We start from the raw sequence: 22,100 nt of genomic DNA, 5'->3' as shown, positions 1-22,100 counted from the left end.
ATACACATTCAAACACGAAATCCCGCCAAACGGCGAATAAATACTCATATATACAGAAACAGATATAAGGAAAAGGGATAGGAACACATATAAAGGACGAACACAATAGAGGTGGGGAAGGCGGAATCGACGGATCACAAGAGTAAAAATATTTCCTCAACCGGGACTCGAACACCGGATCTTTCCACTTGCCGGGCGGATGCTCTTAACCACTTGAGCTATCGAGGATAGTCAATTTACCCTGAGATCCGTGGGTCTAATATGTCGCCAAGCGCCCCGATTCTTTCAGCCAAGAGATGGCGTCAGGGGGCAGTTTCACCCACCAAAGGAGAAATAGACAATACACAAGGAAAGGAAAGGACAGTGGGTTAGAATTCATACAACATCATACAGGAAAGGAACAGTGCGTTTCGTGGCACGCATAGCCAGAAGAAAGATATTTTTACTCTTGTGATCCGTCGATTCCGCCTTCCCCACCTCTATTGTGTTCGTCCTTTATGTGTTCCTATCCCTTTTCCTTATATCTGTTTCTGTATATATGAGTATTTATTCGCCGTTTGGCGGGATTTCGTGTTTGAATGTGTATTTGGCCAATGTGGCTCATCTCTTTCTTCTGGCTATGCGTGCCACGAAACGCACTGTTCCTTTCCTGTATGATGTTGTATGAATTCTAACCCACTGTCCTTTCCTTTCCTTGTGTATTGTCTATTTCTCCTTTGGTGGGTGAAACTGCCCCCTGACGCCATCTCTTGGCTGAAAGAATCGGGGCGCTTGGCGACATATTAGACCCACGGATCTCAGGGTAAATTGACTATCCTCGATAGCTCAAGTGGTTAAGAGCATCCGCCCGGCAAGTGGAAAGATCCGGTGTTCGAGTCCCGGTTGAGGAAATATTTTTACTCTTGTGATCCGTCGATTCCGCCTTCCCCACCTCTATTGTGTTCGTCCTTTATATGTGTTCCTATCCCTTTTCCTTATATCTGTTTCTGTATATATGAGTATTTATTCGCCGTTTGGCGGGATTTCGTGTTTGAATGTGTATATATATATATATATATATATATATATATATATATATATATATCGATTCGTTGTAGTATCTCCGGGAAATATTTTCAGATGGTTTTAAGGATTTCATAATTTATAGTTAGGGGAGTAAATGTCCTTGTTTTTGCTATTTTTTGATAGCTCACTTCGTCCATCCCCATTGTTCAACAATAATCTTTAATCACCCACGTGACTTTATAATTTTATTTTTAGCTCCTATTTTTTGTTACAATTATCAATATATCTTGGAGGGAAATATATGCGATTTAGGACCGCTTGTTATTAACTTGAACCTGAAACACATCTGTATTTCTTTAAAACGGGAGGATATTTTGCACAAAGGTTGTCGACCGATGGCATTTATAGCGAGCGACGCCCCTCTTGGGAACATTTGTTCGGATTTCACCGTAGGGCACTTCGATTTGATTATTATTAGCCGTGGGACTCCCCCGCTTTTAGTCCGGTGGGGTCAGTTCAACTTTCGTTTTCCCGCTCGACAGACTCTTTCTCCCCCCACACTCCCTCTAAAATCCGTGCCTCGGCGCCGACCGACCAACCAACCAACCAACCAACCCCTAACGTCCTCCCACCCTTTCTCCCCTTGGAAACTCGGGGGGAACTCGTCCGACCCTCCATGGAGCCCGTGACCGACGTACAAGGCCTGAAGTGAAAGTTGGATAATGGTCGCGGACGTGCCTGCATTTGCGTCCGTGAATCGTCCCGTGAGCGCGCAAGCAGCCATCCAGCCGCGCGAGAGAGATCGAGGGAGGGACGTGGTTTGCTTTTCAATACCGCGCGCGCGGTACGATGCGCTGGGTTTACATTCCCAGAACCTTCTCTCTGTTGCCGCTAGGATCCCGGTAGCGCTGATTGCTTGATCGGGTCCCATTGGAAGGCACAGTATGTTCAACGTTGCACGCGACGCCATATTCGGCCTACCGTTTAGTATTGTTAATGTTAAAATATCGGTGAAATGATTAAAACTGACAGGAAATGAATTGATCTTCAGAGTATTGGCAACGGTGGTAGTTAAGAGGGGAGGAGATTGACATATAAATTTATTGGCTCCAATAAGGAGATGTGGGTAATTTGGTTGTGGAAACTAGGAAGTTCGGGGAATGGGAGGTAAGGGCGAGAGAAATCAGACGTCAAGATTAGCCTTCTCGAAACGAAAGACGGCAAGGAATTCACAGTTTAATGTCCCATCGAATGGACGGCGAACTCCGCTCGAAGTGCCCTCCATACATGGGCACTCCAGCAGGGATCGTAATATTTTTGAAAAACTCTACCTCCGCCGGGATTCGAAGTTTCAATTTGGGGCGAGAAATACAGTAGCCACCGCACCTACGCGTTACCCAAATGATCTTGAATGCCTTATAAAGTAAGACTAATATTTTTGAAGTGAATTGATTTTACGCTAAATGATGTCACTGTTTTTTAGTTTTTTTTGTTTGTTCCACGTTATCAGTACTTCGCACATGCAGAGCTTTTGGCAGGATATCAAAATTCCAAAACGGCACTTTTGGATATGAAAAGTGGTGTCTAAATAAAGCATCCTAAGTAAAGCAAATTTTTGGATCATACCTCCTCTCCCAGGCCTTGTTCGATAAATTATAATTTTGACCTTTAGACTCCAATATTGATACCCGTCACAACCAAGATATGCCGGTGAATTATGAGGACGTCATTAACCTTCTTATGATTTTTCAGCGAGGAGAGAGAGACGAGAGGTCCCACCATTTAACAGGCGATCTGCGGAAGAGAATATAATCACGCAATCGGTTTTATTTTAATGCGAAATATTAGCCAATTTCAACCATCGAATCACCAATTGATTGTCGATGTCACCCACGAATAATATTTTATCCAGTCAATTTTCGCGTCATATATCGATACGTATATTTTGTCGTTTTTCAATCTTGACCAATTTATTTAGACAGCAAGAGATGGCTTGGAAATCTTACGGCGGCCAAAGGCCCGTTGAGAAACATTAGCTGTTTCTCTCAAGAGAGTAAGCAATTGAACATTAGGTTTTGCGTCCCATTCGACTGCGGTCGCATTGCCCTCCTAGTGACCTCTCCGTGGAGAAACCAGAAACTATATAAAATTCGAATAGCATCAAAGCGAATATAATCGATTTTCATTAATAATATCTCGCCATTAGTCACCTTCGCTTGCCATTGATTTCTTACCGTGAACCTCTCTCTTCAATGAGACTTATTTTTAGGCGAATATACCTTTCATGAACTGTAAATAGGTGGAGCTCTTATCGTACATTAATGTAATTAGCTCGACGAGCTCGTATTGCAGAAGCCGATTTCAATTCTATTGATGTTAACGAGGTTAACAGATACGAAAAGAGATGGCGTATCGTTCCATCTTGTCGTTACCGATTCCCGACAACAATCAAGAGGTTGCTTAGTGACTTGCTCATCAAACTTTCAATTTCTTTTATTTGGGATTGTGAGTAAATTCCCATTCCGTCTCCTTTTTTGCTGAGATGATACTCCCGCCGTAGCAATGATACACTCAGCGAGATACACCCCTTACAAGAGAATCAACAACAAATCTGGACCATTCGCCAATAGTCCACATTCGATTTTCCCCAGCAAATTGAGTGATGAATTTCGCCGGGAACTTGAGAAAGCGATCATTTCCCACATCAGGAGAAATGAATGTAATTGGTGAGTCATTTTTTCATGAAAGGGTCTTGCAAATTCGATTTACACCGTTCTAATAATTAAATTGTAAATAAATACGAGCGGGAACAACAGACTTATTAAAATCAACATTTCTTTCGGGCCATATAAGTTAAATGAAGTTACAGATGCTAAAAGAAGACTATCCTTCGATTTTCCGAGGAACACGCAGCCTTTTATGATGTGTACTCTAGGGTTTTTGCTAGGTTAAATATCAATGGAATTTTTGAAAGGTAACATAGACTTTGCGTTCCATAGAAAATATATTTATTGATGAACTGGTTTCGCCGCAACTGTAGGATCTTTAAGGCATAGTCTTTACATCAATTACCTCTAAGATCTAGTAAAAGTTAAAAAAAATGGTAATGTGATGGTATGAAATTAATGATCTGTGGCACCTTATCAGGGACGCCGCTGCCGTGTTATACCAAAAGTTTTCTTAGATTCAAAAATACTTAAAAATTACTCAGTAATTTTCCATTAGTCAAGCGCTTTTTTCAATCATGGACCAATTCCTCTAAGTATTAGCACCAACAATTCATTCTACCTTATTAAGACTTGAACTACCCATAGTAACAACTCAAAAGTTTGGTTTGAAAGATGAGTTTGAGTTCACCTGGTATTTTTATTTATTTATTCATGAACCCATCAAGCCACCGCTAGGGTTTGTAGCAGGGGGTGAATACACACGACTAATTTTTAACCCAAACATGACCCTACCTCGGTCGGACAATGTTATTATGAATCATTATCGTTCGTGGAAAAAATAGCATCTTAAATCTATCTGTTCTACACTTAATCTCTCTAATTTTATTGACATGATCTCTCCTATCGTAGTACGATGGTGGCAATGATACATTTTCAACATCACGGCTAAAGAGACGCCCTTCCAATTTATGCAAGAGCTTCAATCTGTAATTTAACGTTCGCGCCGTGAGTGATTCCCAGCCTAGCTGCTCTAATAATTTGGATACGCTACTAAGTTTATCATAACAACGTTTTACAAATCTAGCTCCTTTAGGCTGCGCGCGATCCTATTCGGCAATCAATCCAGCTTTGTGAGGATCCCATGTACTACCAGCATATTTTAAATGAGACCTAACCAGCCAATCATAACATTTCTCTTTGATTTTTTCATCACATTTACCTAGCACTCTTCTAATAAATCCCAATTTTTTGTGAGCTTGTACTCATATTCCCCGTATGTGTTTCGCCCAGGAGAGGTCGTGAGTGAGGCTAACGCCTAGGTATTTAATTGAGTCTACACATTCCATTTCGGTGTTCCCAATGCAGTAGGCGTTCGGAAGGGAAAGCTATACGGCGTGTGAAAACCATACATTTGAAAGGTTAGGGGCCCCCAGTTGCTTTCCCCCCGTACGACGCTCTAGGTTTCCAAAGAAGCCCTCGCGACCGGAAAATGACAGCGCTCATTAACTGGACAACCACGCTCCTAATGAGTGAAAGAAGTGATTTTTTCGCCCGGACACAAATCGTCCCTTGACTATTTTATGTCAATTTTTGTGAAGTTCGTAGCTTTGTCTACTAAGTGTAATGACGAAAAAATCAATGGATATTTTTTCAGGGAAAATGGTGTTGAATAGGTGTTCATTGCGTAGTTTTTGCGAATTGTTGATGTTACTAACGGACTGAATTATTTTGAAAAGGAACAAAACAGTAAGAAAGATGAAGACTATTACTGCGGATGTTTACATGGGTAAAGTTAACGAAGATATAAAATTTCCCAAAGGTTGCAAAGTCGAAATTTCCGACGAACTTCCATTTTAACTTTATGTTTTGATAAAGAAGTTAAATTTCATGAACATTGTGACAATAATTTGTAATTGATGACAATTTGTGATAACATGAATACAATCGATTAACACACATTGTGTTGGTCGCAGTTGATCTTCTCACGTTAACTTTTATACACGTGTCATCGTTGAATAGGCTTCATTCCGCCGAGTGTCAAAATTTTTGGTGGGTCGGACATCACGACACAGGGTTCCAGGAACTCTCCCTCCCTCCTTCCTTTCCTCGAAATGGCGAGAAGAGTCCGGGGGCTGGAAATGCGCTAGTGAAAGCCATGGTTGATTCCGCGTTCGATGTTGACTCGGAATGACACCAAAGACACTGAAATCGTTTGCCCCATTATCTCGGCCCTGATGGCTTTCGACCGGATCCTGCGGACTAGTTCCATTTGCAATTGTAAGCGTTTGAATATTCAATCCCTTTTCGTTTCGTTTCCCGTCTCGAGTACGGCATTCCCATTCGCCACTTTTGAATGCGAACACGCGTCGGCAATTAGTCACGTCGTCGGTGAATTCAGAAGCAGAAGGGGCGATGACGAATTACTTACGGCGCCATTAACCTCCGGTACTCGAAAAGTACTAGTACCTATTGTCTTCTCCGGTGTCATCTTCCGGGAGGCTAATGGCTGTGTGAGGCATGTTCTTGTGCGATCTTTCAAACTAGGTGAAAATTTAAACTAATCGTCTCGTATTCCAGAATGCTTGCCGTTGGACATCTGCGAGGACTATTTAATTTAGACGGACCATACATTTTGTTCGCATAATTTATTATATGACATCGTTTTGTCTGGGTCGGAAGCGGAAAAACGCATTAGGTAGGAATGAAAGTTGGTGGACAATTCATAAAATCAGTTAGGTTTGTTGACTATCTAGCTTATTAGTCAGGAAGTATTACTGAATGAATTGGATATTCAGTGCGATATATTTGGCATGAGAATATTTTTCTTGCGCTGTGAGGAGAGGAGTGGCACATTGTTGACTCGTTAAGAAGGACAGTCGCGACACGAAATTGCAATCGTGACCCGTCAAACTGTTTACGGGTCGTTGCCTCAGTTGGTGGCTAATGGAAGACTTCCTCGGGCCGTCACCCTTCGTAAGAGTGGAGCGGTGGGAAGAGGACGACTGGAAGGACGAAGAACTTTCATTCCGCCGCAGTCTTCAAGATTTTTCCCGGTTTCAGTCCCAATTGGAATCTCGCGCTCTTTCCTGGGGTATCAGTTTCACTCGCGGGAACGTGGGCGGCCCTTCGAACAACGCCGTGTGTGGTTTATTTACTGCGTGCTGTCTCATCGCTATTGTTTTTATCTTTCCGCGAGTTGTCTAAATCGGGATTCGGGACCCCCCCGTGGTGATCAGCATATTTTCGACTGAAAATTTGATGTTCATTATTTTTATCAATATATACCGTCATTTGCGATTATAGAAAAAATCATAGCAGTCATTGTGCGTTTAATAGATTGCAATTCATAATAATAATACTTTAAAATTATTATTTAAGCTCGGTATATGTATATTAGAACATTGTAAACCAAACATCTATTTTATAATTAGTCCATGATATTTCTCATACTAAACCTGGAATCATTTCTAAAATAATCAAAAGTACAGGTATATCTTGTACTACATGCTTTTTTCAGTTCTTATATTTCGTATTTAGGTACATGGGAAAGGAAGTTACAACTAATTTCTCTATATTTTAATTTGATTGCAAGTCACTATTAGTTGAAATATCATCCAGTGCCACCGGGGCCTCTCAACTACTAGACTTACACAGTACTGAAAATTATAGATATTACTACCTCCAACTTAATAATATTGCACTATGAAATTCCTGTTTAATACAAAATATCATGATTTTGATGAAAAAAGTACACCAGTTGGTAAATGTTAAAGATCTTGCTTACATGTTTTTGTTGCAATTTATGTCGCATTTGGGGAATGAAGTCCCATTAACAGGTTCCTACAATATTGTTAATTTAATTAGTTTCATCCGGTGATGCTTTGGTGTACCCCATACCCTAAGATTATGCAAGTTTTCCAGTGTCATTTGATCCTTAGTGTAACATCCATCTCTAAGGTCACCGGGAGTAAGCTTCTTCCTTTGCCAAATATTTTGCCTTTGGCTGCTGTGGATATAAGCCTCTCTTCCTACCCAATCGATTTCAATTGCTGAATATCAAGCAAATGTGAATATGAGGCAGACCCAGAGACAATTAATCAGTATTTACTTCAGGACCTTATTAGAACAGAAATCATGTTATGCTCTTGTTTTATTTCTCACCTTTTCATATACCAATAATCATGCTCACAGTCAAAGAAAAGAAATTAGGCTTCACTTGGTTAAAATACTATTTGTTTTGCCGATTGTAGAACATGCATTTTAAGTTATTTTGGTTGAAATCTGTGTGGTTTAGACCAACCTTTGGACGCTTCCAAAAGGGACTTATGTTGTAATTTTCTAATGCAATAATTTTCCTCAGATAAAATAATTGGTTCTTCTATTAAGTGTTCATTTCTAGTCAAGTATTTCAAGTAAATTTTTTTGCACATTGTCTTCAGGACCTTATTAGAACAGAAATCATATTATGCTCTTGTTTTATTTCTCACCTTTTCATATACCACTTACCATGCTCACTAATTAGGCACAAGAAATGACTGTCATTAAGATAATGGAGACATGCCATGATAGTATATCATATAAGTAATGTTCTCTCTTCATGCTAAAATAATGGGAGCTTATGAAAATCATGTGTTAAAATGTTATAATAACCTCATGGGTATGCAAAAGAACCGAATGAAGTTAACGATAATATACATTTAAAAAACAGTCAAACTCGAAATCATTTGTGGTCCAGGGAAGATTACTTTGATATGAAAATTGCAAGTTTTAATTAGATTGTTTTTGGTATGTATTACTTTGTTTTTTCTTTTCCTTGGTAACATCTGCTATATTGTTTACTAAGCTGAATGAAAATCCATCATTAAATTCATATTTCTCTATTTGCAGGAAGTATATTATCAACAAAGAAGAAATGGGGCTTGGCAAAGAAATGGATGGCTGCGGCCAGTTTATGAAGTATAGCATGTTCATCTCCAACTTCATCATTTTTGTGAGTAATAATTAACTCAGTAATTCATGGTGAATAGAATATTAGAGGATTATACACTTCCAAAAATTCATCACATTAGCTTCTCATTGTTTTGAATAGAATGTTTATTACTTGTCCATGACACCACATATAAATAACTTAATTTTAAATTTATTGTGATTATATTGCCTTAACTAATCATGTCAGTGCATGAATTATATATAAATAGAGCCAAATAGCATAAACTAGTTGCTGCAAAAACTTCAAGTATTGCAAACTAGCTTTGGAAACAAGTATTTCATTCAGCTCAATTAGCATTCTATATGCTTAATTTTTGTACCTCTCTTTCTTCTTTTTGACTCTTTACCTATATCTGTGGTTTGATGTGATTAGTTATATGATTTTAATTGTAAAGTAGAGGAGGAGACCCTCCATATGGACTACACCTTGATGTGATGTAAGGGCTCATGTGTTTTGATAATCCCTTGAGCTGTTTTAGCAGGAGCAATGATAAATGCTCCTGGAAGGCCTCCCCTGCCAGATAGATTCTGGTAGGAATGGTAGGAACCAGATGAAAGGTATTGAGTGCAGTATCTGTTCCTCAGTGAGGTGCCTGTAAAGACATCTGACTTCAGTGGGGTGGCCATTGAGTGATGGTGTTATGTTAAAAACACTATTGAGGAAGGCAGTAGGAAACCACCTCAATTAGGCATCTCACAAAATAATGATGGACTAAGGTTTATAATAGGAATCCTGGCAGCAATGAAACTTAGCCCACAGGGCCATGTAGTTAAGAAAAATATAATCAAATTTAAGGATACTAAGGAAAGAAGAGTGTGGCTGCTGTAAAGGCATCTCAACCCTAATAAAGAGGTGATTTAGGCACAAGTAATTACTACAGGGATAAAGGAATAGAGTTCCAGGGATAAAAGAAGAATCAATGGAGGAATAAAAGGAGGAAGAGGAATAAAAGAATGATTAGAGAAGATAGGATTTAATCATGATAAAATCTTATGGTCTAAACACCATAAGTGTGCATGGAAAATGTCTGGGGATGCAGAAAGATATCATACCATATTGCGATTAGGTGCAGATTTGGGAACAGTAAGATTAATTTCCAGTTTCTCAGGAGCGGATGCAGATTCGGGTCATAATTTCGTCCTATTGAAGTGTAACATCAAATTCAAGAGGAAAACAGGAATAAGGAAGAAAGTTGAGGAAATCGAATGTAGAAGTATAAGCCAGGAGAAAAAAAGGGTTTCCAGGAGGTTTAGAGGAAATCATGGCTCTAAAACTTTTGAAACACAAAGATGAAAATTATCAGTAGCCACAAAGGAAATTATAGGAAAATAAAATAGAAGTAGAGCAAGAGGACCATGGATTATTGATGAGATGATTTAGAAAATGGCTGGAAGACCAAAATGGAAGAATGCTGTGTGTTTTTGTTGATGATGGAATGTTGAAGATTTTGATGGAGAAAATGATGGGCTGGCAAGATGAAATTGAGGAAAACATTGGGCAGGCAAGATAAGGAGAGGAAATGATTGAGCTTATTAGATGGAATAGAGGTAGGAAATATGCTGAGCTCTAGAACTACTTATTGTGGTGTTGGGTGTTATGTTTTGGAATGCACTGAAGTGTCGGAATGAGGCATGCAATTTATGAAGTAGTGAAAGTCTATATGTGCATCAAGGTCTTACCAAAGAAACTGTTAAAAAAACTATGCCAAAAATTGTGTATTTCTGTTTATCACAGGAAATCTCATTTGATATGTCATTAACATGATGTACCACTGATACGGACTCATTTATCAACCACCAACTGGTCAATTCTTCCACATTTGTTAATTTGCTCAGATTGGGGTTAGCCAACTTTTGTATCAACTTAAGATCATGCATAAAATTTAATTAGAAATACATTAATTGGTTTGAAATCCTAATTATTATTCCTCACCTTATCAATGCCAAATATCTATGAAGAATAGTCACTAAGTTCATGTAGGAGATATGTTTAAATTTTATTTATTGTACAGGCTATTTAATTTACTGACACTTTGATTCATGTTATTTATGGTCTTGATTCCTATAATTTGTGACACTTTTCTATAGAAAATGGTATGAGAGAGTTTCATCAAATTTAAGACATTTAATGAAAATACATAAGTATTATGCATATTTGCTCAATGCATTGGTGGTAAAATATGGGAAAATGGATATACATTTGCACGATGAATTTGGAGAAAAGAGTGGCTAATAAGAAATGATGAAAGGGAGCACTATAGCAAAATAATGTAAATTTATGGCCACGCAAAGAGTTGTAAAAGTTTATTAGTTTTATCATAATGACTAATATTATCACTAAATGTTTTCAAATCCTTATATAGCATTGTTATTCAAATCTTTTTTCAGCCTTTCCTAGTGTAAATTAAAACAGAAATAATGTTTTTCAGTCAGCTGTAATGACATGTAAAATTGTAACTTAACCATCATCATTTCTACTCAAGTAAACCTGTGGTGCTGTTTTTTTACATGCATTCAAGCATTAACTGAAAACAGAAATAATGGTTTAGCTATTTTTTTGCTCATAGCCATCCAAGTGAGGGGGTTTGATATTTTCTCATTTTACCCTCTTTGTACTCTTTTCAGGTTGGTGGAGTTGTAGTCCTTGGAATTGGAATATGGACGCTGGTTGACAAGTCATTCATAAATGAATTATTAGGGACAAACCTTTTTGTCGGATCCATCTATATTCTCATAGTCACGGGAGCTCTGATTGCTCTCATAGCCTTCTTTGGTTGTCTTGGAGCTGTAAAGGAGATCAAATGCTTGCTTCTCATGGTGAGTTGATTCCTGGGCAATTACTATGAAAATTTCCAGGGTGTACTTTTGTGACTGATCAAAATGATGCAGGTTACAAGAATGATAAATATAGTGATAGAATAGGTACGCTGCCTCCTCTTAAACCTCATTTGTTCATATTGCCACGTGTGAATAGTCACCGCAATTCAATACATGCATGCATTTATGAATGTAACATCATTAAATAATTTATATATTAATAAATAATTCATATTCCCATTGTGGAATACAAGACTAATTTTTAAGTACAACAAATTGTTCCAAATGTAGTGCCAATGGGCTATTTTCTTCAGGTTTTAATAGGATGCAAGTAAATTGCTAGAAATAGTAGAATTTAATATCATAAGAAAATTTGGTCAATTTTGATAAATACTTAGTTTTCCCCTTTCAATGTTCTTTTTAAATACAGTAAATCCTCGCTAATCCAGACTCCTGTTTAATTTGGCTTGAGTTTGGCCGTGTACTGTTTCCTTGTAGTAATTTGTTCGGCAATTTTTCCAATAGTTTCTTACTGTGATCTTACTCACCAATGCAATTTGAAGCTAGAATTATTCCTTCAATGCCAGTATTAGGATTGAGTATCTGTACTTTTAGAAAAGTTTCAGATGCACCTATTAATCTTTGCGTTTCCAATTCAGCTGTTAATCTTCATGTTTCTTATTGCCTTCCAGCCAAAGCCTTCCAGTGGAAAAATGACATTTTCAATTCATTTCAATGATCATTCACAGGATTGGGAACTTTCCTTTGTACATATCCTTATTAATATGTAAATGGGCTATGCTAGAATTAATATTATATGTGGAGAGAGAAATGTACTCATCCACTGTATGTGTTGATTTTTCATTCCAGTATTTCATCCTTGTGTTCATCATTTTCATTGTGATGCTTGTTGGTGGAATCTTGGGCTATGTGTACAGAGAGAAGGCTAGGTCAGCCATGGAACAAGAAATGCAAAGATCAATCCGACAGTATGGGGACAAGCAGAGCATTCGTAATGCTTGGGATGAAACTCAGGAAAATGTAAGTTGGTGAAAAGTATTTTCAGCTTAAGTGAAAATTCATTTCAGCTGTTGATGAGCCAGTTGACTTATTTTCTTGCATACTGAGCGTGCTCAAGTGTAAAAGACTCTGATACTATCAAATACCTCATAGTTTCTCATGTCTCACCTGAAATGAAAGAGAAATTAAAATGCATAACAAAGTTTTATGTACCTGAATAAATTTAAAATGATCTCTCTACCAGGATTGCTGTTTGTTGCTAAACGACCAAGATTTAAAAAGTTAAGTGCTATGAACAAGCTGGCATTGAACTTAAACATCCAGTTTAAGCTATTGTCTTTCTAAGAATTTCATCAGATTCACATCAAAGGATACTTTGTAACCATTTTGTAACCTTTCCAAAAAATAGGATTTGTTGAACTCTCCAAAATACACTCCTGTCTCGGCAATAACTTCCTCGTTTGAGCTAAATCTTTTTCCCGCGAGCCATTTGCATGCAGTTTGGTGGTGACAACTCCAGATGAATGTGCTGGTGCGTTATTGTGGTGAAACAGCAATTGTGGCACCCATTGGGCCGACAATTTTATCATTGCCAACTTATCATGTAAAATATTGTCATTCCGGTCAACACACCCATGGCCTCTGCTACTTTGTGCTCTTTTGTTCGTTGATCAGCGAGAACTATGGCATGGACTTTTTGAATGATTTCCTCGGTAACCACGTCTGCCGGGCATTCTGGTAGCTCCTCATCAAAAACCGATGTTTGCCCACATTTAAATTTGTTGAACCAATATCTAACTGTGGTCATAGATGGTGAAGTGTCCCTATAAACAGCATCCAACTTTGCTGTTTAAGGGGACACTTATCTCCTCGTATTTCTTCCCATCCAAACACAAAAAGCGAATTACCGAACGATACTGCTCTTTTTCCATCTTAGTGAAAATCGTGAAACACGTTTTACTCAAATGGCTGCCAAATCCAAATTAGCCTTTAAATCAGTCTGAAATTTGTTTCACCTTCGTTTGATAGATGGCAGCACACGATGATAACATAAACTTCCCTCAGGAATGCCCTTTGTCGACAAATACGGGTACTTATTCAACCGCCCTCGTACTAATGGAACTAGGGTGACTTTGATTTAAACTTAATGCTAGAAACAGAAAATAATTATGAATTTATTTATTGGGTCTTTTCTTTCAATGAAAATTCATTTTACATGGTCATAAGATTGAAGTTTTACTCATGGCAGAGTAATGCTTTTGCAGTGCAATTATAATCAAATAAATATCAATTTTTATTAATATATTTTTTCTTATAGCTGCATTGCTGTGGTATTGTGAGCTATTCCGACTGGAAGAACAATATTCCTGAAAGCTGTTGCAAATACATCAGTGGGGACAGAACGAGTGGGAAGGTAGTATGTATATTTTAATAACTTATTGATCTGTTACCAAATTCTTATATGTCCTAAGGCCATTAGTTTGCTTTTATTTTGTGCAAGTAGTTTTTTCTTATTTTAGAATACGTGACATTATTTAAAGACTTAATTCTTATTGCACTTGCGCATGTATGTTATTCGTAGTACATATTCATAATGCTTGAATGATACATACGTGCTGTGATAAATCATGACCAATGAAAATTCTAATAAACTACTTCTACATAGAGCATTTTCATATCCATATATTCACATGTTTTGACTGAATATCAATCCTTAGCTGACTGAAGCAAACCAGCTAAAAATAAGATTCATTATTTTAATTTCAAAAATAGCAACTAGCGTCCAAGTCACTGAAATCATGCACCAGGAATATGATTCAGATCGGTATTTATTTACATCTGAAAAACCTTCCATGTTTAGATATTATAAAATAAGACTGAATGTGATAGGTCTAGGGAAGAGTATTATTAGAAGCCATTTACTGAAGTTGTTTGATATTCTACTCAGGCATAATTTTCTTATATTTTTTGGCTCTTCTGGTATTCCAATTGGAAGTGAAATAATTGGTTTCATTCCTCTTGGTTTGAACCAAATTTATTTTTAGTTATGTCAAGATTTGATTAAAATATATTCCTGGTATAATAGTTCTGAAGACTCCTCCTATTAAATTGATTTCAATATCCAATTGCTCTGTTGTGTGAGAATGACAATCACTTAAATTATTTTTAAGAACTATTAGTACATTCTCTTTGGCCCAGGTACCTGATCTCCTTATATGCAATGGGATGGTACATGTTTATAATGAGCCCTGCATAATTGCCCTACAGTGCATTTATGAAGCCATATTTTTCACAATAAAATACTAAGAACTTTTATGATGTGCCTTATGTAATGTTCATTTATTCATATTATATCAAGCTCCATTGGAAAAATCATTATAATAAACCTTTACTATAATACCTTACCTTTATTATAATAAACCACTGCTTACAGCGAACATAGGAGTGAATTGTTTTCCAATGTGTATTCTTACTGCCATATTTTTTGTTCTTTCAGTTTGTGTTTAAAACTTTTGGCATTTAAGATGATCATTATGCAGTGTAGTGTGAGATTGGACACACATTGTTAATAATATCTTGACTTTGAGCTTGCATTTGAATTATTGGAGTGCTTTCATAATGTCCTGTAGAGCTACCTACTTACTAAAATATTTTGTTTTGTTGGGTGATCTTAAAAAAAATTAAAAAAAATTCATTTCCACTATCCAGAATTTGTATGAGATCAAAATATAATGAATGGTCGAACATAGTTTTCATCATTGTGATGAGATCACTTCCTAATGTTATGATGGAATACTTGTTTTGGTTTTTACAAAATTTGATTTCACTTTGAATGTATTTATCTTTTAGAAATTCCCCTGTCAGAGTGCACCAAATCCATTGAGCATCTACACAGAGGGATGTCTGAATGCCACTGAGAGATTTGTCAGGGACCATGCAGCTATCATTGGAGGTGCTGGCATTGGAGTTGCTTGCATCATGGTATGTATTGCATATATGTTAGGGTCTTTTCCACTGAGTATTTAAAGTGATATTGTGGATTAAATTCAGAACTGCTATGCAGGTAACATGGTATAAAGTGATGCAAAACTACTTGGGAGAAGCTGTACCTGTTTCTTGGCCTAATTTTCCTCTGGCATTCGAGAGCTTACTTGGTTGCATAGTTTCTCATTTCAGTGTTTTGTGTGCAACATAAAAAGCTGTTCATATGATCCTGTCTTAATGATATTTTGTGATATTATCCCCTATTTGCTGCCCCAGAAAAACATGATGTCTTCAGATTAGAATAAAACTTCATGTACTATATGTATTTATATGCTAAGCAATTAGGTTGTCTGTGTGAGGAGATGGGAAGCAGCCATTGCCCTTCTATATTATTATTATAAGGTAATCTGCCGGTTAGGTAGGTTTTTGGATGGGCTTAGCTACTAAATAGAACATTTTTTGAATCCTAACAAAACACAAATCCAGCATCCTACTCTGTATCAGGCCCCTCTTCATCTTTGAGTACTTTCTTCCTCCCTTCATCCCATCCAACATCCCTATCCTGTTCCTTCCCTATGATGGGAGCAATAATGAATTCCATCAGAGTATTGAGTGAGAGAATTTGAAAAAAACACTTGTTTCCCTACTTAAGGTTAACTCTTGTACCAAGTTGAATTCTAAACTTTGCTCTTTTATTTGACAGCTTGTCCTAAATGGTAGCATAGGTTGTGGAGCAGATAGCTGGCTAACAGAAATTTGTTCTGTCATCTTGTCTCGAGGAAAGCCTCAATATTTCTAACAACAATTAGAAATGAATACCTGGATAACATTTTTTCATCTAAGCAGTGTGATTATTAAATCCTGCTTAAGATGATAAGTTAGCTGCCCTACGTTACTTGAGTTTTTGATGACACATGAATATCTTTTCATTAGGCTTGAATGATTATTTCTTTTGTATGAAATTAATATTTAATTACATGTTCCTATAATTTTCAGCTACTCGGGATGATCTTCTCCTGTGCGCTCTTCAAGATGATAGAGTAAATGAGACATCTTTGATCAAGAAATTGTATCCAAAAGTTCTGAGTTAAATGTGTTGGCTAAAGAGGAAGAAAATGAGGGTTGTTAATTTATCAACTCCAACGTTGAGACGGGACTCTTTCATCAAATCCATTTCACCAAGTGAAAAAATAACACTCATCAAACATTTGTAAAGCATATTTGTCCATTTTTTTGTAAGATTAGCTGACCTTAATTTTTATTGACCTTGTGAAAAAGTTTATATTTGTTTCTGTGTATTTGTCAAGTGTTTATTGTAAATGTTTAGGCAAGAGTAATTTTAAAAAATATTTCTTGCTGATCACAAATTATATGGTGCACTGTTTTAGTGTTTGCACAACACTTTAATCAAGAAGATATCATTAATCCTTACCAGAGACAGCTAAAGTAATGTTTTTTTGGACACAATAATTCAAAGCTAAGAATAGTTTTGTTAAAAGTTTTTTCCGCTGATAAGACTAAGTTGTACTCATACCAAAGATCCCTAGCACAATTCAATGTGTTTAAAATTAATAAATTCATCCCATTATTTTTTCACAATCAGTGAGTGTTCATTAAAGATTTGTCAAAAGTATGAAATTATTTCAATTATCAGAGGTATCATGAGACCAGCTAGATACATCCAGCTAAATTTTACACCTATGAATTACTTGCATAAACTAATCATACTGGAAATATACTTTTGAGTCAAGTGTTTTAGAATAAATGGGATATTGATTTTGGGCAGCTCTTCTGTTTGTTATTTTCACCAATATAGTGGAATAATGGTCAGTCTATTTTTAGCTTCATACTGATTGGTTGCAATTTCACCCCAAAATGGCACCTTTGGAGAAATATGTCATATGATATACTTGCCCTTTTTTAATATGCTGGTATGTTCAGAGAAAATAAATGAATTTTTACGATTTTGATTGAATAAAGTCTCTAAGCTGCCACTATTCAAGTTTGTCCATGCCAAGACACTTCATCTATAGCTGTCAAACTATGTAATGAAAATATTCTGTCCTGAAGATTATTACCTATGCCAGCATACAGTTTATAAAGTTAACCATCCCTCGGCTTTGTACAGGCTGGAAGTTGCAAGGAATGTGAATTTTATATATAGTACTCTATGTGCACATCATAATTCATTTCCCCTTAGTACCTGCATTGGAGTATGTAAATCTATCTTAACAAGAGACTCAAAAGTTTCATAGCCATCAAGTAGTACCAGTTCTGTTGCCAAGAAACATCTTGGTGTCAGCTTTCAAGCGTGTTGTTTCAATTTACCTCCTGGGAGGAAGAGGTCAAGGTCATTTGGTCCTGTCGACTATTGTCTGCTGCTGAAGATTGTCATTGATGTAATGTAAAGTTTAAATGTTAGAAGAATATTTGTTCAGGTTGTCATGGGGGCAGAATGACCCTATTTCTCTAATGCATTGGTCTTTTATTTTGCATTCGCTTCTTTTTGTTCATTTTCTCTTATGAGTAGAATAGTTAAAAGGAGTTAAATTATTTTGATACAATTTGTACTTGTTATGTTACTAAAATTAACATTCTTCATGATTAATTATACAATTTCTGTATTAAGAGTTTTTGAGGCAATAAACATTTTTCAGTATTTTAGCTTCACCTCTCTCTTACACTAATACACTCTGATGCCATTTCATTTGATTAGGTAGGTAAAATAACATAAATTTTTCTTTTCTCTATCTTTCGCTGATCTTTTACTGGTGTAATGTGTAATACTTAAAAATGTGATATTCTGGAGAAAACAAAAAAGCAAAGATTCTTTGCTGTCATGCAAATGACAAGGGTAGAGCACCTATTTGTATTTATAAAGACAGCCTGAATGTTAGAAACACTTTAGTTTCAATATTTACCTTACCAACTGTAGTGCTTAGTTAAATCTTATTCTGCATCTTCTATAAAAGCATGAATAATGAATGTGCTTCAGATCATAATTATTTTATAGTAGAAACAAATTCATCCACCAAGGAAAGGCTTCTCACAGGAAGAATGAATGTACACACTCAGACAGAGTTATTTAAGAACACACCTGAGTGCTTGCTCATTACCTTAGGTACCATTATTATACCATTCTTGTATTTCTCAAAGATTTTGTCACTGAGTATATTTATAATCTAACCCAATCTCTCCCATTAATTTGCATGATTGATTTTTAATGCTGTAAAAATTATTTTTTTGGATGTCTGCATTAAAATCTACTTGATGAAAATGAATTTTTCAATAATATATTCATGCCTTGGCAAACTTCTTGGATTCTTTTATCTCATGGATCAGCTGTTCATGGGGGGCTCTGGAGCTGTTGAATCACTTGGATCTTAGCATGATTTGTGAACATTTATTGAACTAAGCATATATTTGATACCTTTTGGTATACTGTTCAAACACAACTACTTTTTCCCATTGTGACGCACTTAGAAAATTTGCACATCAGTTAATTATTTTTAGAAGAAATTTTTATAAATTCAGTAACTTGTACATCTTAAAACCAATCTTATAAGCTACCGCTTTATGTTAAGAAAACTAACCAAGGGAATACATACCTATTTATGTGGAAGTCATCTTTGTTTGTGGGGTGTTGGTACAGTATCTGAACAATTATGAATCTGGGGCACTACCAACACCTATACTTAGTAAGTGAAATTTATATTTTACAACTTTGAAAATTGATGATATGAATTATACAATCAGCCAATGACACCATATTTTTTACATAAGAGTTCAAAATTATTAGTTAACATCCACAGCCACATAGTTTGAGGCAACAGTTATTTTTTTGTGTATGTAGACCCTTTGCTTGGTATGCTTGCTTGTACATTAATAAATAGATTTGTGGTTTCATTCACAACATGATGCATTTTTTTTGTTAATTTTGCATTTTATTAGATTAACCATGCTCTGTTATTCCTCCTGGAATTCATGCAAAATCACCTGAATATTTTTTCCTAATCATAGTAAGTTACTAAACTAAAATAGTCAATTATCCACTAAAATTATAAGGTAAATTTTATTACTAAATATTATGTAGACTACATGATAAATTGGGTAGTGGGCAGCAATAATTGCAAGCATTTTTATTCTCCTTTATTTCCTCTTGGATTTATGCTGTCAAAAAATAAACCAAACCTTGACTTGTGAAAGGAAACTTAATATTACTGCTTTCCTCCATAATGTATCATCCTTGATTAAATCTTTCGAATTTGTCTCATTCATACATTGTATCAGGTTCTATGTATAAACTCCTCATAATCCGTCTCCTCAAACACACTAAAATGTGAATTTCTTGGACGACTACATATTCCACTTAACAACATTCTTGGATTTATTTTATCAACATTCTTTGATTCTTGTTTATCTTCTGACGTGTAAACTCTGCCTAGCCTTTTACATCGGCCAATGTTCCACACCCCTGAACCTTAGGATTAACAACCACCCCACCTCGTGCAATCCTCCTCCCCGTCCGCGGGTCTCCCCATCCCTAAACATGCTTCCCATCATTAAACCCCCTTCAACCAGTGCTACAATGTTTCCATCCTAGCATCCCTTCCCACATCCGATAACCCTATAGAATTAAAAACTCTTGAAATGGTATTCATTTGGCTCTGTATGGCCTATCAGCATTACTTCTACTTCTTCCAATGAAGATGGAGCTGAATTCCATTGAAATTATCAAGAAATAATGTGTGAGTGATCTTTTTGTGATGATATATATTATATATATAATATAATATATAATATATATATATTATATATATATAATATAATATATATATACAAAGGTTATGCGATTTTCTAGAAAGAAAAAGGGCAAGCTTAACATTAAAATAGGAGGGCAAAAACTAGAGCAGGTAGAACAGTTTACGTATCTCGGTAGTGTTTTGGACCAACACGGTCAAAGTAGTAGGGACGTAAGGAGAAGAATTGCGCTAGGCAAAGAGGCTTTCACGAGGAGGAGGGAGTTGATGACGGGGACTTTGAGTAAGGATGTTAAGAAAAGACTCGTAAAAACTTTGATATGGAGCGTAGCTATGTACGGCGCGGAAACTTGGTCATTGAAGCAGGAGGATAGACGTAGACTGGAGGCTTTTGAAATGTGGGTGTGGAGAAGAATGGAGAAGGTGAAATGGACAGAGAAGAAAACAAATGAGGAAGTACTTGGTATGGTGGGCGAAGAGAGGGGTTTGTTGGGAGCAATCCTATGGAGGCAGGAAAAGTGGATGAAGGGGGGTGTTGACCGGCCGTGGGATGTTGAAGACTGTGATAGAGGGTAGAATGTTGGGCAAAAGAGGAAAGGGAAGGAACAGGATAGGGATGTTGGACGGGATGAAGGGGGGAAGAAAGTACTCAGAGATGAAGAGGGACCTGATATAGAGTAGGATGATGGATTTTGTGTTTTGTTAGGAGTAATAAAATATTTGTTTGGTAGTTGTGTCCATCGAAAAACCTACCTTAACCGGTAGATTACCTTAAAAAAAAAATATATATATATATAATATTATATATATATATATATGTATATATATATATATATATATATATATATATATATATATATATATATATATATATATATATATATATATATATATATATATATATATATATATATATATATATATATATATATATATATATGTCAAATAACAAAGAAGATAGTTTTGGTTGTAGGTTATGGAAGGTCTAGAAGCATCTGTTGCATTAGGGAACCACTTTTAGGTTTTTAAAGGAAATTAGTTTCAAAGTTGATCCATTGACTTTTTTTGTAGACCATAATATGTGAGATCAAGTGGTGAAAAAATGCGAAAGAACTTTAACTTGAGTGAAATTAGTTGAACTAAATTTTTCATGGTTAGCAACCTTTTTTGAGGCAATAGCAATATGAATGGATAATTATTAATTAAGTTACTTGATAGTAAAGATTAGAAGGCCAACTGGGGAAGGAGTCCTGAAATCATTAATAGCAAAATGACTCAATGAGCATTTTCTATTCTACATTTACATAAATACTCTATGATCTTCCAAAAAGGTGAGTGGTAGGGGTTGCAAGCACCAGGTGGGATGGGTCAGTGGTGATTTTATAGAGGAAGGTAAAGCAGAAAAAATATCCACTGAATAACCTCAAATAAGACAAAAATTTAATTACTTACTGGAGGAAGACTTAATTCAAAAGAAGGGTTAATCACTCTGTGAAATAGTTCTTTGTTATATGAAAAAGCAGGAAATAAAATAAACTGCAACCATTTATACGATATACCTCCACCATACTAGGACAGGTCATGTAAAATAACTGGAAAGTAAGAAGTAATTCTATTATTTCATGGACATGCAACACATGGTCCCAGCCCCTCAAGTCACGGGTGAAAAATGTGATACCCACATTTCTGCAACACTTTCCATTTTGTTTTAACAGTTTTTAATGAAGCGGCTGCCCTGCTTTGAACGCCCTCCATTTCCTGAATAAGACCTTTTTCAGTCAGATCCCATACACTGCATACATATTCTAAATGAGGCCTTACAAGGGTATGATAGCAGCCTTCCTTGACCTTATAA

The 22,100-nt window shown here is 36.3% G+C and overlaps 1 protein-coding gene across 4 annotated transcripts in view; it reads left to right on the top strand.

The window, feature by feature from the left end:
* The window catches only part of LOC139697770 (tetraspanin-11-like), a 230,638-nt gene extending 212,489 nt beyond the window's left edge, over nt 1-18,149 (top strand). For 3 of the 4 annotated variants that reach the window (XM_071596611.1, XM_071596612.1, XM_071596609.1), the window contains 6 exons: nt 8,562-8,664; nt 11,289-11,480; nt 12,351-12,521; nt 13,819-13,917; nt 15,351-15,482; nt 16,482-18,149. In XM_071596611.1, the coding sequence (XP_071452712.1) occupies nt 8,587-8,664; nt 11,289-11,480; nt 12,351-12,521; nt 13,819-13,917; nt 15,351-15,482; nt 16,482-16,529 (720 nt within the window). In that variant the 5' untranslated portion in view covers nt 8,562-8,586 and the 3' untranslated portion in view covers nt 16,530-18,149. The remainder of the gene's footprint in view (nt 1-8,561; nt 8,665-11,288; nt 11,481-12,350; nt 12,522-13,818; nt 13,918-15,350; nt 15,483-16,481) is intronic. The other variant, XM_071596610.1, reaches the window with a different exon arrangement.
* Nucleotides 18,150-22,100: the final 3,951 nt, after the last annotated feature.

This window comes from Hetaerina americana, unplaced genomic scaffold (assembly GCF_022747635.1).
Source record: "Hetaerina americana unplaced genomic scaffold, ioHetAmer1.1.p SCAF_8, whole genome shotgun sequence".
In the NCBI taxonomy this organism is placed as follows: domain Eukaryota; kingdom Metazoa; phylum Arthropoda; class Insecta; order Odonata; family Calopterygidae; genus Hetaerina; species Hetaerina americana.
This window is presented reverse-complemented; position numbering and strand designations above follow the sequence as displayed.